This window comes from Tamandua tetradactyla, chromosome 1, assembly GCF_023851605.1.
Source record: "Tamandua tetradactyla isolate mTamTet1 chromosome 1, mTamTet1.pri, whole genome shotgun sequence".
NCBI classification, from domain to species: Eukaryota; Metazoa; Chordata; class Mammalia; order Pilosa; family Myrmecophagidae; genus Tamandua; species Tamandua tetradactyla.
The window spans coordinates 5,579,313-5,597,142 of NC_135327.1; the positions used below are offsets into that span (position 1 = coordinate 5,579,313).

Genomic DNA, 17,830 nt, shown 5'->3' on the forward strand with positions numbered 1-17,830 from the left:
TGAGCCCCCACACCCTCTGCCCCTTCTCTCTTTAGACATTTTTCTCTTCTTGGCACTCGTCACAAACAGGTTTGCACCTTCTCTCATTCCTCCCTCCCACCCTCTCCCTCTTCCCTCCTTTCTTGCTTGTTTTTTTTCAGTTAATCTCCCCCATTAGAATGCCAGCTGTGTGAGGACAGGAACTTGGCCTTGTTTCCTGCTTGGTTCCCCAGAGCCTGGCACGGGGCAGACATTCAATAAATATGTTTAGGTGAAAAAATACATTAAGTTGTGTACACTGAATCCATATAAAGAAAAGCATTCGTTAGCTAGGTGGTGTCGTGCCATCTGGCGAAGGGGAAGGTGGGAAGTGAAAATCCAAGGCACACATGACGAAAGGGGCGTCTAAGGCTGGGGCTTAGGAAGTGCTTCCCCGGGGTGGTGCTGCGGGTGTCGGGGAGCAGCACTTTTCAGCGTCTGTCCTCTCGGTCCCCGAAAAGACCACTTCACTCTTCTGGCTGCTGCGAAAGACCTCTGAGCCCCTGGTGGGTGCTCCCCCAATTGTCGTTTTCTTTGATGGCCCCCCACTCCCAGCTGCTACTTGGACCTGTCTCATTGACCTCCTCACCCACCCACGGCCAGGTACTGCTGCAGGCCACTCATATTTTGAGCACCTGCTCTGAGCCCAGCCCTGAGTGAAGTGACTGACACATGTCACCTCTGAATAGTCACAGAGTCCTCATTACACAGATGAGCAATGACCCAAATCACACCCGATTGTGCCAGCACTGTGTGCTTTAGATACGAACCATTTTCCCCTCCAGGTCTCTATTCCCTCATGTTCAATAATACTTTCTCCCACCCACCCAGCTCTAGCCGCTTAGCAGCTCAGTTTGCTTGGCAATGATTCCCCAAAGCCCAGGCTCCTTAAGGGGATTAAGCTAAGAGCCTCAGAAGCCCAGAGGAGAGGAATATTCCCAAGGGAAAAACATAAAGAACCAGGCACCAGCTAGAGGCCGTGATCTAGCTATGGTGTGTTTCATTCAGTTTGCCGCTTTTAACATTAAAAATCGACTGCCAATATTTAAATATCAGAAATTGTTGAAACGAAGTCTGAATTTCTGGCTTTCCTGCAAAGTTCGGATGGTCAGGACTCGCTGGATCCAGGTTCCTAAATGGCAGCCAACAGCGGGAACCCAGCTGGCCTCGCCGTCCGAGAGGACCTTGCTTGCTGGTTTCCACACGGCCCACGGTTCCCCACTGTCCGTCGTGGCTGCCTTCACTCACTCATGTTTCCTGCCCCGTCTCTGGGTGTAAGACCCTGATCAAGAAAAGGAGGAATCCTTTCCAAGGTCAGAAAAGCATTCCCCCAGGCTGGCAGGAGGGGAAAGGAGAATGTGGAGAGGTTTGGGGGTCCATGGCAAGAGAACTGATCTCAAGGGGCCACGGAGAGAGATACAGGCAGTGGCATGCCAGTAGTTTAACAACGGGCTCTCCGGGAAAGCTCTGTGTGTGTACATTTTCCCAAGATAAAGAATGTGTTTGTTGTATGCCCAATTCACAAATCACCACAAACTCTTTATCACCAATACTCTTTGTTGCAAATACTCTTTATTATAAATTCCATATAGCCAACTGATTCCCACAGAATGATTTCATTGTGTTTGGCTGAATTCCTGTACCCAAAGTCAACTATTATTGGCCTTCAGTCATGATTTGACAAAATTAGAGTGTCAGTAAATGCTGGTAACTGTAAGACTCGGGAAAGAAGTCACTCATCTCACGGAGGAATGTGTGTAGTTGTGACAGGGATGCTGGCTGATGTTTTTGTTTACATTAATAAGACAAAAGTAAACAATGAAGACATGTCAGAGCTTCACTCCATCAACAACATGAGAAAATTTTTGCTGAATTGGATACTAGTGTTCGAATATTGGAAGATTACTTCCTCAGTTTTCTGTGCCATTTACAATATAATGCCTATAGACATGACACTTCAGAGTTTAATCAGCATTACTAACATTTTTAACATCACTTCCTTAAGTCTGGAAAATCAATGTAACAATAAAGCGAGCCATGTTTTCTAGTGCTCCCCAATTTCAGGTCCTGAGAGGGGAAACTGAGACCAAGTCACAAATCAGTGACCCCCAGCAGAACTGACAAGAACTTGGGCCTCCTACCAATCAGTTTGAGTCCTTGGTGAATGATAACGGAAATCGAGGTGATGAGCAAAGCTGAGACAAAAGAGTCAAAAAGCAGCCTCCCCCTTACCAAAAAGTCCTGGCCAATGGAAATTAAAGAAAGAAGAGAATATGGCGTCCTCATATTGGATTTAGGGGTGATACTGGGAGGGATCCCGTTCCAGGATTAATGCTCCAAGTGTTCTCTGAGAAAGCCCATGGTGCAATGAAGACTCCATAAGATGTCCTCTTTCTAAGTACTGCAGAGACACTCCAAGACGAGAAACTGAGGCACAGAGGCAGATTTTCAGGAACCTTCAGAGCCTGAAATTTAAAATGAAGATATCGAGTTCTTGGAGTTTTTTCTCTTCCCCTCAGCACAAGCAGCTCTGGGAGAGGCGATTCTTGAAGAACCTCAGAAATTCTACTCTGGGGCCCAGGCAAGCAGGAAGCTGGAGACAGTCTGTTTAAGCCATGGTTCCAGCATCTTCCAGACTCCTCAGGAAGCCGTGGAGATGTCAAGGAGGCTGTACTGGATACCAGCTGAGTTCTGCCTACGGCCAAAGCTCAGCATGAACCTGCCAAATGGAGAGTGAGCAGGGTCAGTGGGCAGTGGGGCTGGGCCCTTCCCCAGGGATACGGGAGTGGAGCCTCCCCGGCAGCCTCTACCCCAGCCCCACTGCTACGCTACCCCTTTCCGTTTCCTGCCTTAACATGCCTTTCCATCTCGTCTCACCCAGAATCCTCAACAGCTCGTCCCTGGTCCCCCAGCTTCTGCCCTCAGCCCCTACAGCCTGCCCTCCCCTCTGCAGGGAGAGCCACTCCTCTGCCCAGAAGCCTCAAGGGGCTCCTCATTACCCTCAAGCAACATCCAGACCCCCGGGTAACCAGCCCCTGCAGCCTCCTCTTCCTTCACACCTGTTTGTGCATCACGCTCCAGCCACAATGACCTCAGGCTCTTTCTCAAAACACCCACTTGCTCCCACTGCAGGGCTTTTGCTCTTGCTGTTCCCTCTGCTTAGAACATTCCCTTCCAGCTCCTGAAATATTGGCTTTTTCTCATCATTCAGGTCTCAGCTCAGATGTCACCTCCTCAGGGAGGCCTTCCCTGACCATCCCTTCACTCTTTCAACAAAGACACAGAAACAGCCCTGAGCCTGTGGAGGGTTGTGGTGCAGCACATTAGGGATGCACGCCCAATGCACGTACCTGCCCCTGGCCTGCTGTTCACTTTCTGAGAGGTTACCCTGTGTGCTGGTTTGAAATGATGTATGTCCCCTAGAAAAGCCATGCTTTAATCCTAATCCCATTGTGTAAAGGCAGCCGTTTCTTCTAATCCCTATTCAGTATTGTATGTTTGAAACTGTAATCAGATCATCTCCCTGGAGATGTGATTTAATCAAGAGTGGCTGTTAAGCTGGATTAGGTAGAGGCGTGTCTCCACCCACTTGGGTGGGTCTTGATAAATTACTGGAGTCCTATAAAAGAGGAAACATTTTGGAGAATGAAGGAGATTCAGAGAGAGCAGAGAATGCTGCAGCACCATGAAGCAGAGAGTCCACCAGCCAGTGACATTTGGAAATGAAGAAGGAAAACACCTCCCGGGAGCTTCATGAAACAGGAAGCCAGGAGAGAAAGCTAGCAGATGATGCTGCGCTCTCCATGTGCCCTTCAGGCCAAGAGAGAAACTGTGACTGTGTTCGCCATGTGCCTTCTCACTTGAGAGAGAAACCCTGAACTTCATCGGCCTTCTTGAATCAAGGTATCTTTCCCTGGATGCCTTAGATTGGACATTTCTATAGACTTGTTTTAATTGGGACATTTTCTCAGCCTTCGAACTGTAAACTAGCAACTTATTAAATTCCCCTTTTTAAAAGTCATTCCATTTCTGGTATATTGCATTCCAGCAGCTAGCAAACTAGAACACCCTGTTTTTGTGTCTTCATGATATAACTGCAAATCTGAAATTATTGTATTAATGTACTTACATAACATGAAGTCTGTCTCTTTCCCTTACATTAAAATGTAACTTCCCCTGAGTCCAGAGACATGGTCTCTCTCGGTCATGGGTCTGTCCCCAGACCCTGGCTCCTGGTTGGCACTTGAAACCATTTGCTGAATGCATTCCTGAGAAATCAGGATAAAAGAGGATTTCTGAAAGTTCTTTTTGTGATTATATCACATGAGAGGATGAAAAGGTCTCTTTTGGACACAAGAACCCTGATAAAGTAAAAGGAACAACTTTATGGCAACCGATGACCCTTGATCATGAGAGAGTTTGCAGCCCTTTACTACTAAACTTTGTCCCCCTAAACTAGGGAGGGAACTGGATCTATAAGTCAGACACCCCTGTTCCCAGCAAGCACAGCTGAGGCAGGAGGAAGTGAAGAGCAGTGGATATCAGCGCCACCCAGCACACGCTCTCCTTTTTCCTTGGGGAGACCCCCTCTTACGGTGGTCTTGGTAGTACTGTCAATCAAAGAGCCCCGCCCTAGCCCAGCCGAGGTGGGGGATGGGCACATACACCAGGCTTAGCCAATCAGACATTCCCCTGGGATGTGGCAACGCCAGGGGTGAAAATGGTGGGTGCTGAAAAAACTCTCCAGTTAGTTCCACTATCAAAGTCCCTGGCCCTTCTGTCCTGTACTCTCTGAGGTCAAGTTTCTTTTTCTTTCCCTGTGGTCACTGACATCAGTAGCCCCTAAATTATAGGGATTAGAATTATTGCCCTAAATACAAAAAAGCCTTCAGACACTGCCAAAGCCCCTGACTTCCTGTCCTCTCCAGAGGCTGTGCTCAAGGCTCCCCTGTATGACCTATGACCCTTACCCCAGGTCTGGCCTGACATCCCCAAAGCTGGCTTCCACCTGCCTCTCTGTCTCCTTTGCTCCTCATCCCACAACCTTCCCCCAAGAGAGGCAGGATGGCAGAAATTCCAAGAGACTCCCCCATTCATGTCTATAAATAGAACCCTTAATTTACTGCTGGGTACCTGGCCTCCCAGATTCAAGACCACATTTCCCAGGCTCCCCTGCATGAGGGAGTGGCTCAACTTCTGTCCAAAGGGATGTGGGTGGAAAGGATGGACACAACTTCCGGGATGCACCCTCCTCTCCCCTGCCGCATCTTCCCAGTGGCAGGAACACAGACTCGGTAGTGCACCAGTTGGGGCCACGTGGACAAAGCCAATAGGGACGGGCTGATGGAGCAACAAGACAGAAGGAGCGCGAGTCCCTGGCTGACCTCAAGGAGCACAGCTGCCATCCCCGCCTAGAACCACCTGCATTGAACTTTCAAACAGCCAAATCTTCTCCTAATGAGCACAGGCAGGTTGGTGAAGGGCCTGTAAAATGCATCATCCCAAAAACAGGACTGCTGAGTTGGCAGAGAATTGGGGTGCAACATGTTAGAGGTTCTTACATCAGTCATTAGTCTAGTTCTGCACAGCTTATAAAGCCAGATTGGAGCAGGGCATGGCAGGCTGCTGCAGGAAGGTGAGTTTCAACTCAATATCAGAATAATATTTATTTTCATCTTTTAGGGCCTCCCTGGAATAAAATGGACAGTCAGGAGCTGGTGACCTCTCCTTTACTACAAGAGATACCTGAGACATTTGCCAGCCTTGCTTAGGATTATAGCACTTTGAGGTCCCTTCCAACACTCCCCTTTCATTCTTTTCTTATTTTAACAGCCTAAACCCCATGATTCTAAGGATTCTGAACTCTTCTCTATGACCTGAGGACTTTACATGATCTAGCTCCTACCCATTTGCCTGCTCTGATCTTCTACTCCTCTCCCCTCACCACTCACTCCGTTCCAGCCACACTGGCTTCCTTGCTGTTCCTTGCGCATGCCAGCCTGACACCCACCTCAGTGCCTTTGCACTTACTGTTCCTTCTGCCTGGAATACCCCTTCCCCTCATCTGCACATGGCAGCGTCGTCTTCTCACTAACGTGGCATCTTAAATCACACCCTCTTAGTAAGGCCTTCTTTCTTTGGTTACCCACTCTAATTTAGCCACAAGCCCCTGCCCTCTGTCAACTTGCCTTTTCAACATACTTTGCTTTGTTTTTTTCCTCACTACAAATCCCTAACTGTAATGGTCCTGTTTACGCATTTGTTGGCTTACTTATTTTCTGTCCCTCTTCCCCACTAGAATTCAAGCTCGATGACAACAAAACCTTGTAGTTTTTACTCCCCACCAAATTCTCCACGCCCAGAGCAATGCCTTGCACATAGGAGGGGCTTCATGAAAATACACAGAATGGGTGGATTAAAGCCCACAGTTCTATTCTTGTGATTCTAAAAGGCCACAGTTACAATGTTTTGTTTCTTCAAGATTCCATTACTCTAAGGGTCAGTGGTTTAAGAATCCATTATCCTAACTGTGGCAGTTGGGTTCGGGTGTCAGCTTGGCCGGGTGATGATGCCCTGTCATTCTGTTGCTGTAGATTTAAATCATCAGCATGTGAAACTCATCTAGGGACGATTACATCTGCAGTCAGCTAAGGGAAGTGCCTTCCACAGTGAGTGAGGTTTGATTTAATTAGCTGGAGGCTTAAAAGGGAGAGGTCAGGAGAGAGCTGAGCAGCTCTGCATACCTCATCTCAGCACTCGCAGCTCAACCTAGACATTTGGAGATGCAGAAAGGAACTGCTTTGGGGAAAGCTGTTGGAACCCAGAAGCCAGGAGATGGCTTGTGCCTTCCCACTGACAGAGAAACTCAGATGAAAGCCAGCTGCCTGACAGAGGAAACTCAGATGAAAGCCAGCTGCCTTTCTTCTGATGAACTATACATTTTTAACTAAATAAATCCCCTTATTAAAAGCCAATCCATTTCTGGTGGGTTGCATTCTGGCAGCTTCAGCAGACTAATAATCTATATCCTAACCTACTGTGATTCGATTCCAGTGAGCCAGGCCTTAAAGTCGAATGAAACTCTGCTGTAGGAAGATTCCAAACAATGCAAGAAAAACAGATTCTGAAGGAAAACAGGACACAACTCACAGTGTCCAGGCAGGAGACACATATAGAAGAAAAAGCTGTCTTTGTAAAGAGAAAGCCTGAGGGCTAAACCTGAAGCCATGTGCTCGGGGTTGGATGAGACCCGTCCCCCGAGGCCGGCCCTGTCTGAGCCACGTACCGTCTCCTCTGCAGCTGCTGGTCTATCTCCGCCAACGACTGGCCTTTGGTTTCAGGGACGAGTAAGTAGATGAAGACCAGGCCAAGGACAGCGGTCAGCCCGTAGAGCAGGAAGGTCCAGCACAAGCCAATGGCACCTGGGAACAGGAGTTGGGAGTGTGGGAGTGGAGAGCTGAGGACTCTGGCTCTCCCAAAGTGAATTCTCTAAAGAGTCAATTTGCAAAATGACTAATTTCTCAAAAACTGTCAGATAAGTAACTTATAGCAGGAGTAGGATGAGTTGTCCCAAAGGCAGGGAAAGGGCCAGGGCTCAAGACCACAAACAGAGAAAGACGACCACTTGCACTGACAGGAAACACCAGCTCTAAAACACTAACCAGTGGGGCTGCTCGGTCTGAAAATGTGAAGTGAGGAAAGATGACATTCAACCCAGCAGCAAGCAGCCACAGTGGTGCAGCTTGGCAAAGCTCAGCTTCGAAAAACAATCCTCAGCAATCCCGTGAATTGGTCATTCTGTGAATGGATCGTTCAAGGATTTGAGTCTCAGTCTGGCCTGCATCTGACTGAGTCAGGGGAGAGGACAAGAGGTCACAGCTTGAGCTGAAGGGGTCTCAGCACCCCAGTTTCTCCCCTTCCTGGAGGCTCAGGTATGGGACAGGGTTTCAGGGCCAGAGAGCCAGGCCCCCAGCATGACCTGCCTCCTTTGACATCAGTCAGCCCAAGACAAGAGAAAGGAGGCCGTGAAGAAAGCACAAGTCACAATTCAGACACCATTCTCACCTCTAATGGCCATGGCCACACTCCTCGGAGCAGCGTCCCCTTACCGCTTGATCACTATTCCACCAGGGAGAGCACTGGGCTGGGAGTCAGAGGACCTGGGTTCTAGTCTTCTGACTCCCTGGCTAGACTTGGGGAGGCTGTTTCCCCATCTATGAAGTAGGGGTGATTAATTTTACCTTGCCTATATCACCCAATTCTAGTGGACCTCCTTGAAGGTTTACTAAACTTGAAGATGGAGGCAGCAGGGAGAAGCTTGGATTGCCTAAGCCTGGAAGTGGGAGGTGGACATGGCAGGAGGGCTCGTCTCCCAATGTTTCCTGCAGCCCCCAGAAATGACAGCTCCTCAGAGGAGATGCTTGGCTGCAGGGAGTGGAAAATAACTGAAGCACAGTGAAGGAGCCCCACCCACTTCTGTCCCAGAGGACCAAGACCTACTGCAGACCAGAATGACCCTGGGTGGTGAGCATCTCAGGATCTCAGCGGACCTGCTCATGTGTTCTGGGCCCATATAATGCCCACCCCCACCCCATGACCCCTTCAGCCTGGGCCTGGATGTTAGGTAGAAAGAGAAGATGCCACCCAAACTAGATCTGAGAAGAACTTCCTGCTGGCAATAGGCATGAGCCAGTTTGAAAAATAAAGTAAATGTTGGGGCTCCTACAACTGAATTTGTCTCCAACAAATTCTCGCCAGGACTGAGCATAGATTATTACCCATTAGTTGGCATGGAAAATTTTATATCACATTCCAGTAGTTCTGGATGTTGTCTGGGGCTTGTGATGGAGCTTCTGCACGTTTTATTTGAAAAATAGTTTTGCCGCTAGAAATAGAAAACTTCACAAAACTCTCCTGCTTTACAGTAGAGAATGTGGGCCATAGAGAAGGAATGTGACTGGGGAGGGAGAAGGCAAGCCCAGAGTTAGGTTTCAGACCCAGCAGCCCCGCCACCCCATCCAGGGCTGCTCCGTTCACCCACCCCATCCAGACCTGCTCCCTCCCCGCCCACCTCCCCCATCCAGACCTGCTCCCTCCCCCACCCCATCCAGACCTGCTCTTTTTCCCACCCCATCCAGACCTGCTCCCTTCCCCCTCCCCACCCCCGCCCCATCCAGACCTGCTCCCTCCCCCGCCCCATCAAGAGCTGCTCCCCCCAACAGAGAAGCTTTCAGGAGGGAGGAAAGCCCGATGTTTGGGCTCCTCACCTCCTTCAGCCTCTACCCCGGTACAGCAGTAACAGCCAGTCCTGTTCACTCACAGGGCCCAGAAATGAGGCACAGCCTTCACAAGCCACATTCTCTGGGGACGTTGCTTCCCAGCATCTCCCTGGACCTTTCCTGATACCAGCACCCTAATTTTCCTTTGGGGAGCCAACCCTCGTCCACCCTAGGTCCCCGCAGTCCGGTGAGGATGTCACCCCCTGGCTCCAGGGGGCGCACGTCTTCCAGGCCTGGGCAAGCAGTCCCACCCCCCCAGCCACAGTGATTGGACAGGGCTGGGCACGTGATCCTTCCGAGCCAATGACAGCAGCCGCAGGACCTTGGTGGGCGGTGCCCAAGGAGGAAGCGCACGGTGGGGAGCGGAGGACATGGCTGACAAGCCCGCCCAGCCTGCCTGAAGCCGCCCCCAGCCCTTTTCTCAAATACAAGACAAAAATATTCCCTCCTGTTCTAAGCCGATTAGCACTGGTTTTCCTGTCACTTTAAACCTAACTGATAGGGAAACCCTGGCTCCAGAGCGGCTTCGGTCGGAGGACTCACCGATGAGGTCGAGGAAGGAGAGGCTGATGAAGAGATTGGCGGCCCAGTTGAAGCTGTTGCAGAAGGCGAAGGCCCGGCCTCGGATCTCCGCGGGGTAGATCTCGCTGAGGACAAGCCAGGTCACTAGGAGAGAACAGGGAGGATGCCTAGGCCCAGGCGGAGACCTGGACCAGCCAGGGCAGCCTCGGGTCCCCCAGGCTTCCCCCATTCCCCGGTAGGAAGCCCTCTAGGGGTTCCTGGGATACTAGACTTTCAGTGCTAAAAGTGGGCGAACGGGGAGGGTGGATCACGCTATTCAGAAAGTGCCTTTGAAGTAATCCCTTCTGAGTGGATGCCATCCAAGGGCAGATCCGGGTTTTATGAGACCTGGAGCTCAAACAATTTGGGGGCCCTTTGTAAGAAAAAAAATTATCAAGATGAAATCTGACACAGGCTGGGAAGGAGCAAGTACAAGTGAGGTGCCCTGAAGCTTAAGTGTCATAGCAAAGTTGTCTCTGGTGCCCCTTCTGAGACCCACAAGCTGTTGGGGGGTAGAAGGCTCCAGAGTTATTTGCAAGAAAACTCCCACTCACTTGGTCCAAATCCAAAGGAGAAGGCGCTCACAAAGCCCATCATGCAGAGCAGCGCCGTCCAGCGCAGCAGGGTGTGCTCTGGGGCAGGAGGAAGGGGTGGGGGGGATGCAGTGCTCAGAGTGGACAGAGGAGGGGTCAGAAGGGCTCCCGCTCCTGGGTGGGGCTTGCTTTTCTTAGAGGTTGACAAGACTGGCTCCCCTTGGTTCTCACGAGTTCTTGGCAGTGGAGGCAGCGGTGAACCCATCGGCAGGCCAGAGTCCCCAGGGAGGCCTGGCAGCCTGGTGGCATTGGGGGCGGCCAAGCAGCTTGGGCCTGAGTCCATGGGCACAGCAAAGCTGACGAGGCCAATACCGCTGACCGACAGGGCCATGAGGCCACAGCCAGCTAACAACAGGGCCCTGCGGCCCGCCCGGTCCACCAGCCCCATAGCAGTCAGGGTAGCTGCCACCTTCACAGCGCCGAGCCCCACAGAGGCCAGCACAGCTGAGGATCCCCCACGGAAGCCCACTGAGCGGAAGATGGTAGAGGCGTAGCACAGCACGTTAGGCTGCCCGGTTAGCTGCTGGAAAAGCACCAGCCCCAGCCCCACTGTGGTCCGGCCTCGCATGTTATCTCGTGCCCTAAAGAGGTCCAGAAAGTTATACGTTGGCCTCCCCAAGCCCAGCTGGGAGGCCTCACCACCCTGGAGAGGGATGAAGTCCTTATAGGCTGCAGCATCAGTTGGGCCAGTGGGGAGGAAAAGGAGGCTAAGGGATTGGAGGAAAGCAGGTGCAGCAGCCCAGCTAAACATATGCCTCCATCCCCAGGGGGCACTGGCCAGAGCGTAATTGAGTACATAGGAGAGCAAGATGCCCACAGTGATGCCTGCCTCATAGAGGGACACCAATACTCCTCGCTGCCGAGGCCCAACCAGTTCTGACACATAGATACAGCAGGCCATGGAGGACAGGGAGATGGCAAAACCAGCAGCGGAGCGGCCCAGGACCAGCCAGGCCAGGGAGCCAGCCAGGCCTAGGCTCAGGCTGCCTGCCAGCAGCACCAAGTTGCTCCCGAGGATGGCCTGTTTTCTGCCGAAGTGGTCAATGAGGAAGCCCCCCACCAGGGAGGCAAGGAGGGCCCCCAGGAGCAGGCTGCCCACCAGGAGCTCCTGCTCCAAGCAGCTTAGCCCAAAGTCAAGCTGCAATGGCAGCAGGGCACCCGATACGACAGCCAGTTCATAGCCAAAGGTCAGGCCACCGAGCAAAGACACAGCGGCACATAGGGGCAGGACAGGCGGGGGACGGCCTGGAAAACAAAAATAACAAGGACAGAGTTCAGGATTGTCCCTTGTCAGAGCATCCATCCATCCACCCTCCCTTCATCCTTCCCTCCCTTTCTCTACCCATCCCTTCATTCACCCAGCTATCCATTGATTATTGATCTATTTATCCACAAATCCGTCCATTCATCCACCCATCTTTGTATTCCATTCCACACACCTATACATATTTATCCACGAACTCCTTTTGCCCCTTCTCTTCATCGTCTTTCTCTTTGCCTGTGATGTGATGGCTGGAGCACCAGCAACCACCTTTGGCCACAGGGGTGGCTAAGAGGATGAAAGCTACACACTAAGATGGTAGATCCAAAATGTGAAAGGAACCTGGGTGCTTGAAGACAATGGGCCACACATCAAGCCTGGATAAATGAACTTCAAACTTTTTTTTATGTGATGGGGGGAGAAAAAGCCCCAACAACTTCTAACTTATATAAACTATGCTGTTTCCAGTCTCTAGTCCTAGTAGCCAAACCCAATTCCTAACTGATACAGGGAGCAAAAAGAAATCTAGGTTAGGAGGCTAGAGCAAGGATTCAGATGAGAGTGGTAGTGATTTAGACTAAAGACGAAATGGCATGCAGCAGGGAGCTGGCAGTTAACATAAATGAATGAGATACATGTGAGACAACAAGGAGAGGTGGTGACTGTGGTAAACTGGAGAGCTCACACATCATCTAAAGTCGATGACTACAACACAATTCCAGGGACTGTTACCATGTCAAAATGTATGGTCTCTGGCAAATTATAAGAGTAGTTGCCATTTCATCAGTGCTCCCTCTGCACCAGGCATTATATAAGATACTTTATACACATTTCACAGAATCCTTAACAACAACCCTGAGATAGGTAACAGTATTACCCCATTTTATAGATAAAGAAATTGAGGAACAGCTCAAGTTACCCTATGAGGTAAACTTTAGTACTATTTCATACTATTTATCAGTCTAAATGATTAAACTGATGATCAGAGAGGTAAAGCGACTCACCTAAGGTCACGCAGCTAGTAAGGGCTGAGTCCAGATTCAAAGCCAGGCAGTCTGGTTCCACAAAACATGCTCTTAACCACTCTGTTATAAAAACCCTAGCATAATATGATTTCACTGTCTTCTCTCTTACTTCTGCTTCTCCCATCTCTAATGTTAGGCAACTTTTGTGCACAGAGAGGAGTTTCATGGGCAGAGAAATCCAACCCCCTCCCTTCATTGCCAGTTACAACACCCTGGGAGGATTATGCCCAGGTTCTGCTCTGTGTTTGCCTCAACTCCCTTGGCTCCTTGAATTTATTTACTACTCCCAGAAAGAAAGGTCTGGACCACATATGAGGCAATCGAGGTGAAAACAGAGAATTGATTTGCTGTTTCCAGGTCTCCTCTAGAGGTGAAAGGCAGCCCAGACAAAGGGCTCAGAAGCAAAGATGACCGCCCACAGCTTCCCCTGGAAAACACGTCAGAGCAGATCTGGATCACGGTGATGAGAGGAAAACAGCAAAAATAAAAGTGAAGTAAAATAGTAATAATAACATATCCTTTATTGAGCACTTCCTCCGTGCCAAGACTTTGCATGCCTTCTCTCATTTCATCCTCATAGACACGCTGGGTGCTGCTGCTGTAATCACTCCCATTTTACAGATGGGAAGGTAAGGCTCAGAGTGTTCTCACAGCTAGGGAGCAACAGGATCAGGACTCAGATACTGACTTGTCCGACTCTCAGAGCTCTGCTGCGCTGAGCTTCAAGCAAGAAAGGACAGTAAGAGACAAGTGGGGGGAGGGGAGTAAGACAAAGCAGGGGCCAGGGGGCAGAGGGGTGGAGAGGGAGAGGAAAGGAAGCTTGCCCCAAAGCCTCAAGTCACTGGGACCTCAAGTCATTGAGCCCAGTGAAGTGATACTCCCCCAAGGAGCTGGAGAGGAGAGCCCCAAAGATTCATTAGAAAGACATGAACAACATTCCCTTCCTTAAGCCGTCCATGGCTCCCTTTGCTAACTAGATTATGTACAAACTCCTTAGTGTGACATTCAGGGCTGGCCCCAGCCTAACTCCTTCACCATACATCTTCATGCTGCCCTGCCTTGACATGGGCTGGTCCCTCTGCCTGGACTCCCCTTGCTCCCCAGAGTCCCAGCTCAGGTGCCGCTGCTCTGAAGACCCTCTAGCAATAGATGTCTGTTATGTTGGCATCCATGTCCTCTCCTCTGTTGGGGAGCCGCCCTTCCCCAGCTCGGCCTCATGGTTTGGTAGAGATGCCCACCCCTACCCTCACCGCCTCTACCTAGCTCTGGTGTGACACCCATGCCCTGGTCGGACAAATGGGCAGATTCCCACCCCTGGCAGCAGTGAACGGGCATGTGACAGGAGCTGGACCAGGGGGCCTGGCCTGGGTGTCGTTCGCAAGGGGTACTAAGCTGGTAGTTTACCTGCCTGGAGCAGCTGGGGGCCTTCTTCCCCCATGAGGGCAGAGTCTGCCTGACAGTAAAACTGACACTGGAAGGAAACAGGACTGAGAGGATAGAAATATTGCTGATAACACTGAACCTCTAGGTCCAACTGTGCCTGCAGCCAAGAACTTTTCAGTTGGACCCATAAATTTCCTTTTTATGCTTAAGCTAATTTGAGAAGGCCCTGTCTAATTCCCCTACACCTTCCTGAACTTTCCAAGCCACATTTCCCACTCTCCACAAACTCTGCATTCTCCCTTATTTGATCATGCCATATATGGAGTTTGTTTATGAATCTTCCTTTTTAAACTGTGTAGGGCAGGGACTGGCTGTCAAAGTCTCAACAGCAGCTGCAGCTAATACTTACAGAGCACTCACTAGGAGCCAGCCCCTCTCCTAGGGCCGTATCTGTATTAGCTGGTTTTCCCTACAACGATCCTATTGCACAGGCATTATTGTCATTCCCATTTTACAGATGAAACACTGGAGGCACAGAGAAGTGAAGTAACTGGCCCAAGGTCACACAGTTAGTTAGTAGCAGAGCAGGGATTTGAATAGCAGGCAGTCTGACAGGTATGGCAAAGGTTGTGTGATAAAAAGTAAAAACTCATGTTAACTGACCATTTACCCTGTGTAGTTGATAAGTTAAGTGTTTTATGTTCATTTTCTCCCATTACCCTCATGGTCCCCCAAGAGGAGGGTTTGTGCAGTGTCTGTGATGGTTAGGTACCCCAGAAAAGCCATGTCCTTGCTCCTGATCCACTCTTGTAGGCGAAACCAAGTTTCTTTTAATCTTGATTCAGTATTGTAGGGTGGAAACCTCTGATTAGATTGTTTCTATGGAGATATAATCCATTCAGTTGTGGGTGTGACCTTTTGATAAAATGGAGCTGTGACTCCACCCATTCAAGGTGGGTCTTAATTAGTTTACTAGAGTCCTTTAAGAGGGGAAATATTTTGGAGAAACCTCAGATATGGACACTCAGAGAACAGTTGCTTCAAAACTGATAGAGACATGGATGTTTGGAGATGCTTAGAGTGTCGACAGAGAGAACAGATGCTTAGGCGTGGGGAGAGCCCAGCAGACGTCTCCATGTGCTTTCCCATCAGATGGTAGGCAAGCCAAAACCCAGAGTTGTGTCCTGGAGTTGCTAAGTGAAGGCCCACAGATGCGTAGAGAGGAAACCACTGGCATCAGAAGCTAGAAGAAAAGGAAACAGGAAGAAGGACCAGCTGATGCCAGCCATGTGCCTTTCCATGTGACAGACATTGGCTTTTCTTAAGTCAAGGTTTCCTTCTCTGGATGCTTTAGTGTGGACATTTTTTTAGTCTTAGAACTGTAAACTTGTGATGTAAAAAATTTCCTTTATAAAAGCCATCCTATTTCTGATATATTGCATTCTGGCAGCTTTAGCAAACAAAAACTGACCATTTACGGAAGAGGAAAAACAAAGGTCAGAGAATCTGTTTTCTAAACTATCCCAGTTTGTGAGGCAGCTGGCAAGCAGAAGAACTGAGACTCAAACCCTGGTCTTTTTTACCCTGTAATCTGCACACAAGTTCAATACCTGGACCCTACTTCAAAGAGACCAGCCTGGAAACTCTGGGAAGGTCAGAGACTGGGAAGCAGTTACTTCATACCCCCACCATCATCCAGCCCAAGTTCTGCCCACAAAAGAAGCTCAGTAAACAGCTGCTGAATCAACATAGAAGACAGCAAGGGATAGCAAGGGCATGGGAAAGGGGCCAGGGCCAATCTGCGTTTCCTCGGGAGGTCCTTGACCTCTCTGGGCCTCAGTTCTGGGGCAGTGTGCTGCGGCAGTTAAGAGCATGGCCTCAGGAATCAGAGCTGGAACTGGCTGCCGTTGTGCCATGTCCCTGTGACTTGGTCACAGCCTGAATGTTTGGGTGGTGCAGTGGTTAGAAGCCAGAGTGCTGGGTTTTATCCCAGCTTCTTCTCTCCATAGCTGTGTGACCTTTGGCAACTCATTTAACTTCTCTGAGCCTCTCCATTTATAAATGGAAATAATAATGGCACCCACCACATATGTCTGCATTAGTAAGTGTTGTCTAGTATGAGTCTCCCTAAAACAGCCCAGAGTGAGCTGTTAGGACACAATCAGACACCCTAACACCAGCTTACAACTCTTTTTCTGGCTTCCCATGATGTTTGAAATAAAATCTGAACATCTCACCATTGCCTACAAAGTCCTCTCTGACCTCCCTTCCCACCCCTCTCCTTGCCCACTGTACCTCAGCCACACTGGCCTGGACCATGCCAGCTCATTCCTGCCTCAGGGCCTTCGTACTTGCTGTTCTCTACACCTGAAAGCGATTCCCCCAGATCTTGGCAAGGCCACCTTCTCATAAGCAAGGACTCAGCTCCAACTTCTGCTAAGGGAGGCCCTTCCTGCCCACCCACCTAAAGAACTGCCTCCCTAAGTTTGGACTTGCTCTCACACCACCTCCTTTTATGTCCTGAGCGGCGGGTACCACTCTCTGGAATTACTGTATTTCTTTCCTTGTGTATCCAGTGCTCCAACTAGAATGTCAGCTCCTTGATAGGGAGAATTGTCTAAACCAACGTCTGATACACAGCAGGTAATTAATAAGTAATGAATAACCGAATGACCCTCAGAGGCTTCTAAAGCCAGAGAGAAAATTAGAAACTTTAGTCCCGTGCGACAACAGCGGAACTCCCAAGTCCCCCAGGTTTGTGTCGGGGCCTCCTCCCCTCCTCTCCACGGAGTGGCCTGGCGGGCAGGGCTTTGGTCAGCTCTGTTCACTTGGCGTCCCGCGGCCCCTGGCAGTGGCCGGCACGCAGCTCCGCCCGCTCAGGCCGTCCTCGGGGGCCTCTGCGTCCTCATCCGTGGGGTGGGAGCGATCCCTCTCCTGGGGGCCGCGGTGGAGACCGGGGCGGTCACGAGGATGCCCGGCGGGGAGGCAGCCCACCGCCGAGGAAGGAGCACGGCCCAGCCACCTTCCCGGGCCGCAACGCGGGTGGGGGAGGCCGCCCGACCCCCACCCACCTCCGGGCGAAGGCCTGCGCCCCGGGGCTCGCCGAGGGGGAGGTGCCCGCAGCGCCGCGGGCGGGGGGCGCCGGGCGCGGGGGCCGAGCGGCGGAGGCGGGAGGCGGGGCGCGGCCGGCCGCTGGCGGGGCTCCCCGGAGGGCAGCGCCGGGGCCGGACTTACCCATGGCGAGCCGGGCTCCGCGGCGGGCTGGGGGCGCATCCTCGGGGCCGGGACCCCGCCGCCGCCGCCGGACTAACTTTGCGGCCCGCCTCCCGCCTCGGCCCTCCCTCCGCGCCCGCCCGCCCGCCCGCCCGCCCGCCCGCAGCGCTGCCGCCACGTCGGCCAGCCCAGGCCCCGGGTGCCTGGAGGCGGGACGCAGGGACGCCCGAGCCCGCCCACGCCCGCCCGAGCCCCGCGGGACCCCACCCCCGTCCCCCGCCCGCCGGAGCACCGCTGGACCCCACCCCCGTACCCCGCCCGCCGAGCCCCGCGGGACCCCCATCCCGGTCCCCTGCCCGCCCGAGCCCCACGGAACCCCGCCCGCCGGAGCCCCGCGGGACCCCACCCCCGTCCCCCGCCCGCCGGAGCCCCGCTGGACCCCACCCCCGTCCCCTGCCCGCCCGCCCGAGCCCCGCAGGGTCCCCGCCCACCGCCATG

At 51.7% G+C, this 17,830-nt stretch overlaps 1 protein-coding gene across 1 annotated transcript; it reads right to left on the reverse strand.

The window, feature by feature from the left end:
• Positions 1 to 1,556: 1,556 nt before the first annotated feature.
• SLC2A10 (solute carrier family 2 member 10) lies at positions 1,557 to 17,449 on the reverse strand. The gene is made up of 5 exons (XM_077167765.1): positions 17,354 to 17,449; positions 10,412 to 11,695; positions 9,840 to 9,962; positions 7,304 to 7,439; positions 1,557 to 2,737 (listed from the first exon to the last, which is right to left on the reverse strand). The coding sequence occupies exons 1-5, from the start codon at positions 17,355 to 17,357 to the stop codon at positions 2,659 to 2,661; spliced, it is 1,626 nt and encodes a 541-aa protein (XP_077023880.1). The 5' UTR covers positions 17,358 to 17,449; the 3' UTR covers positions 1,557 to 2,658.
• Between the last annotated feature and the right edge of the window lie 381 nt (positions 17,450 to 17,830).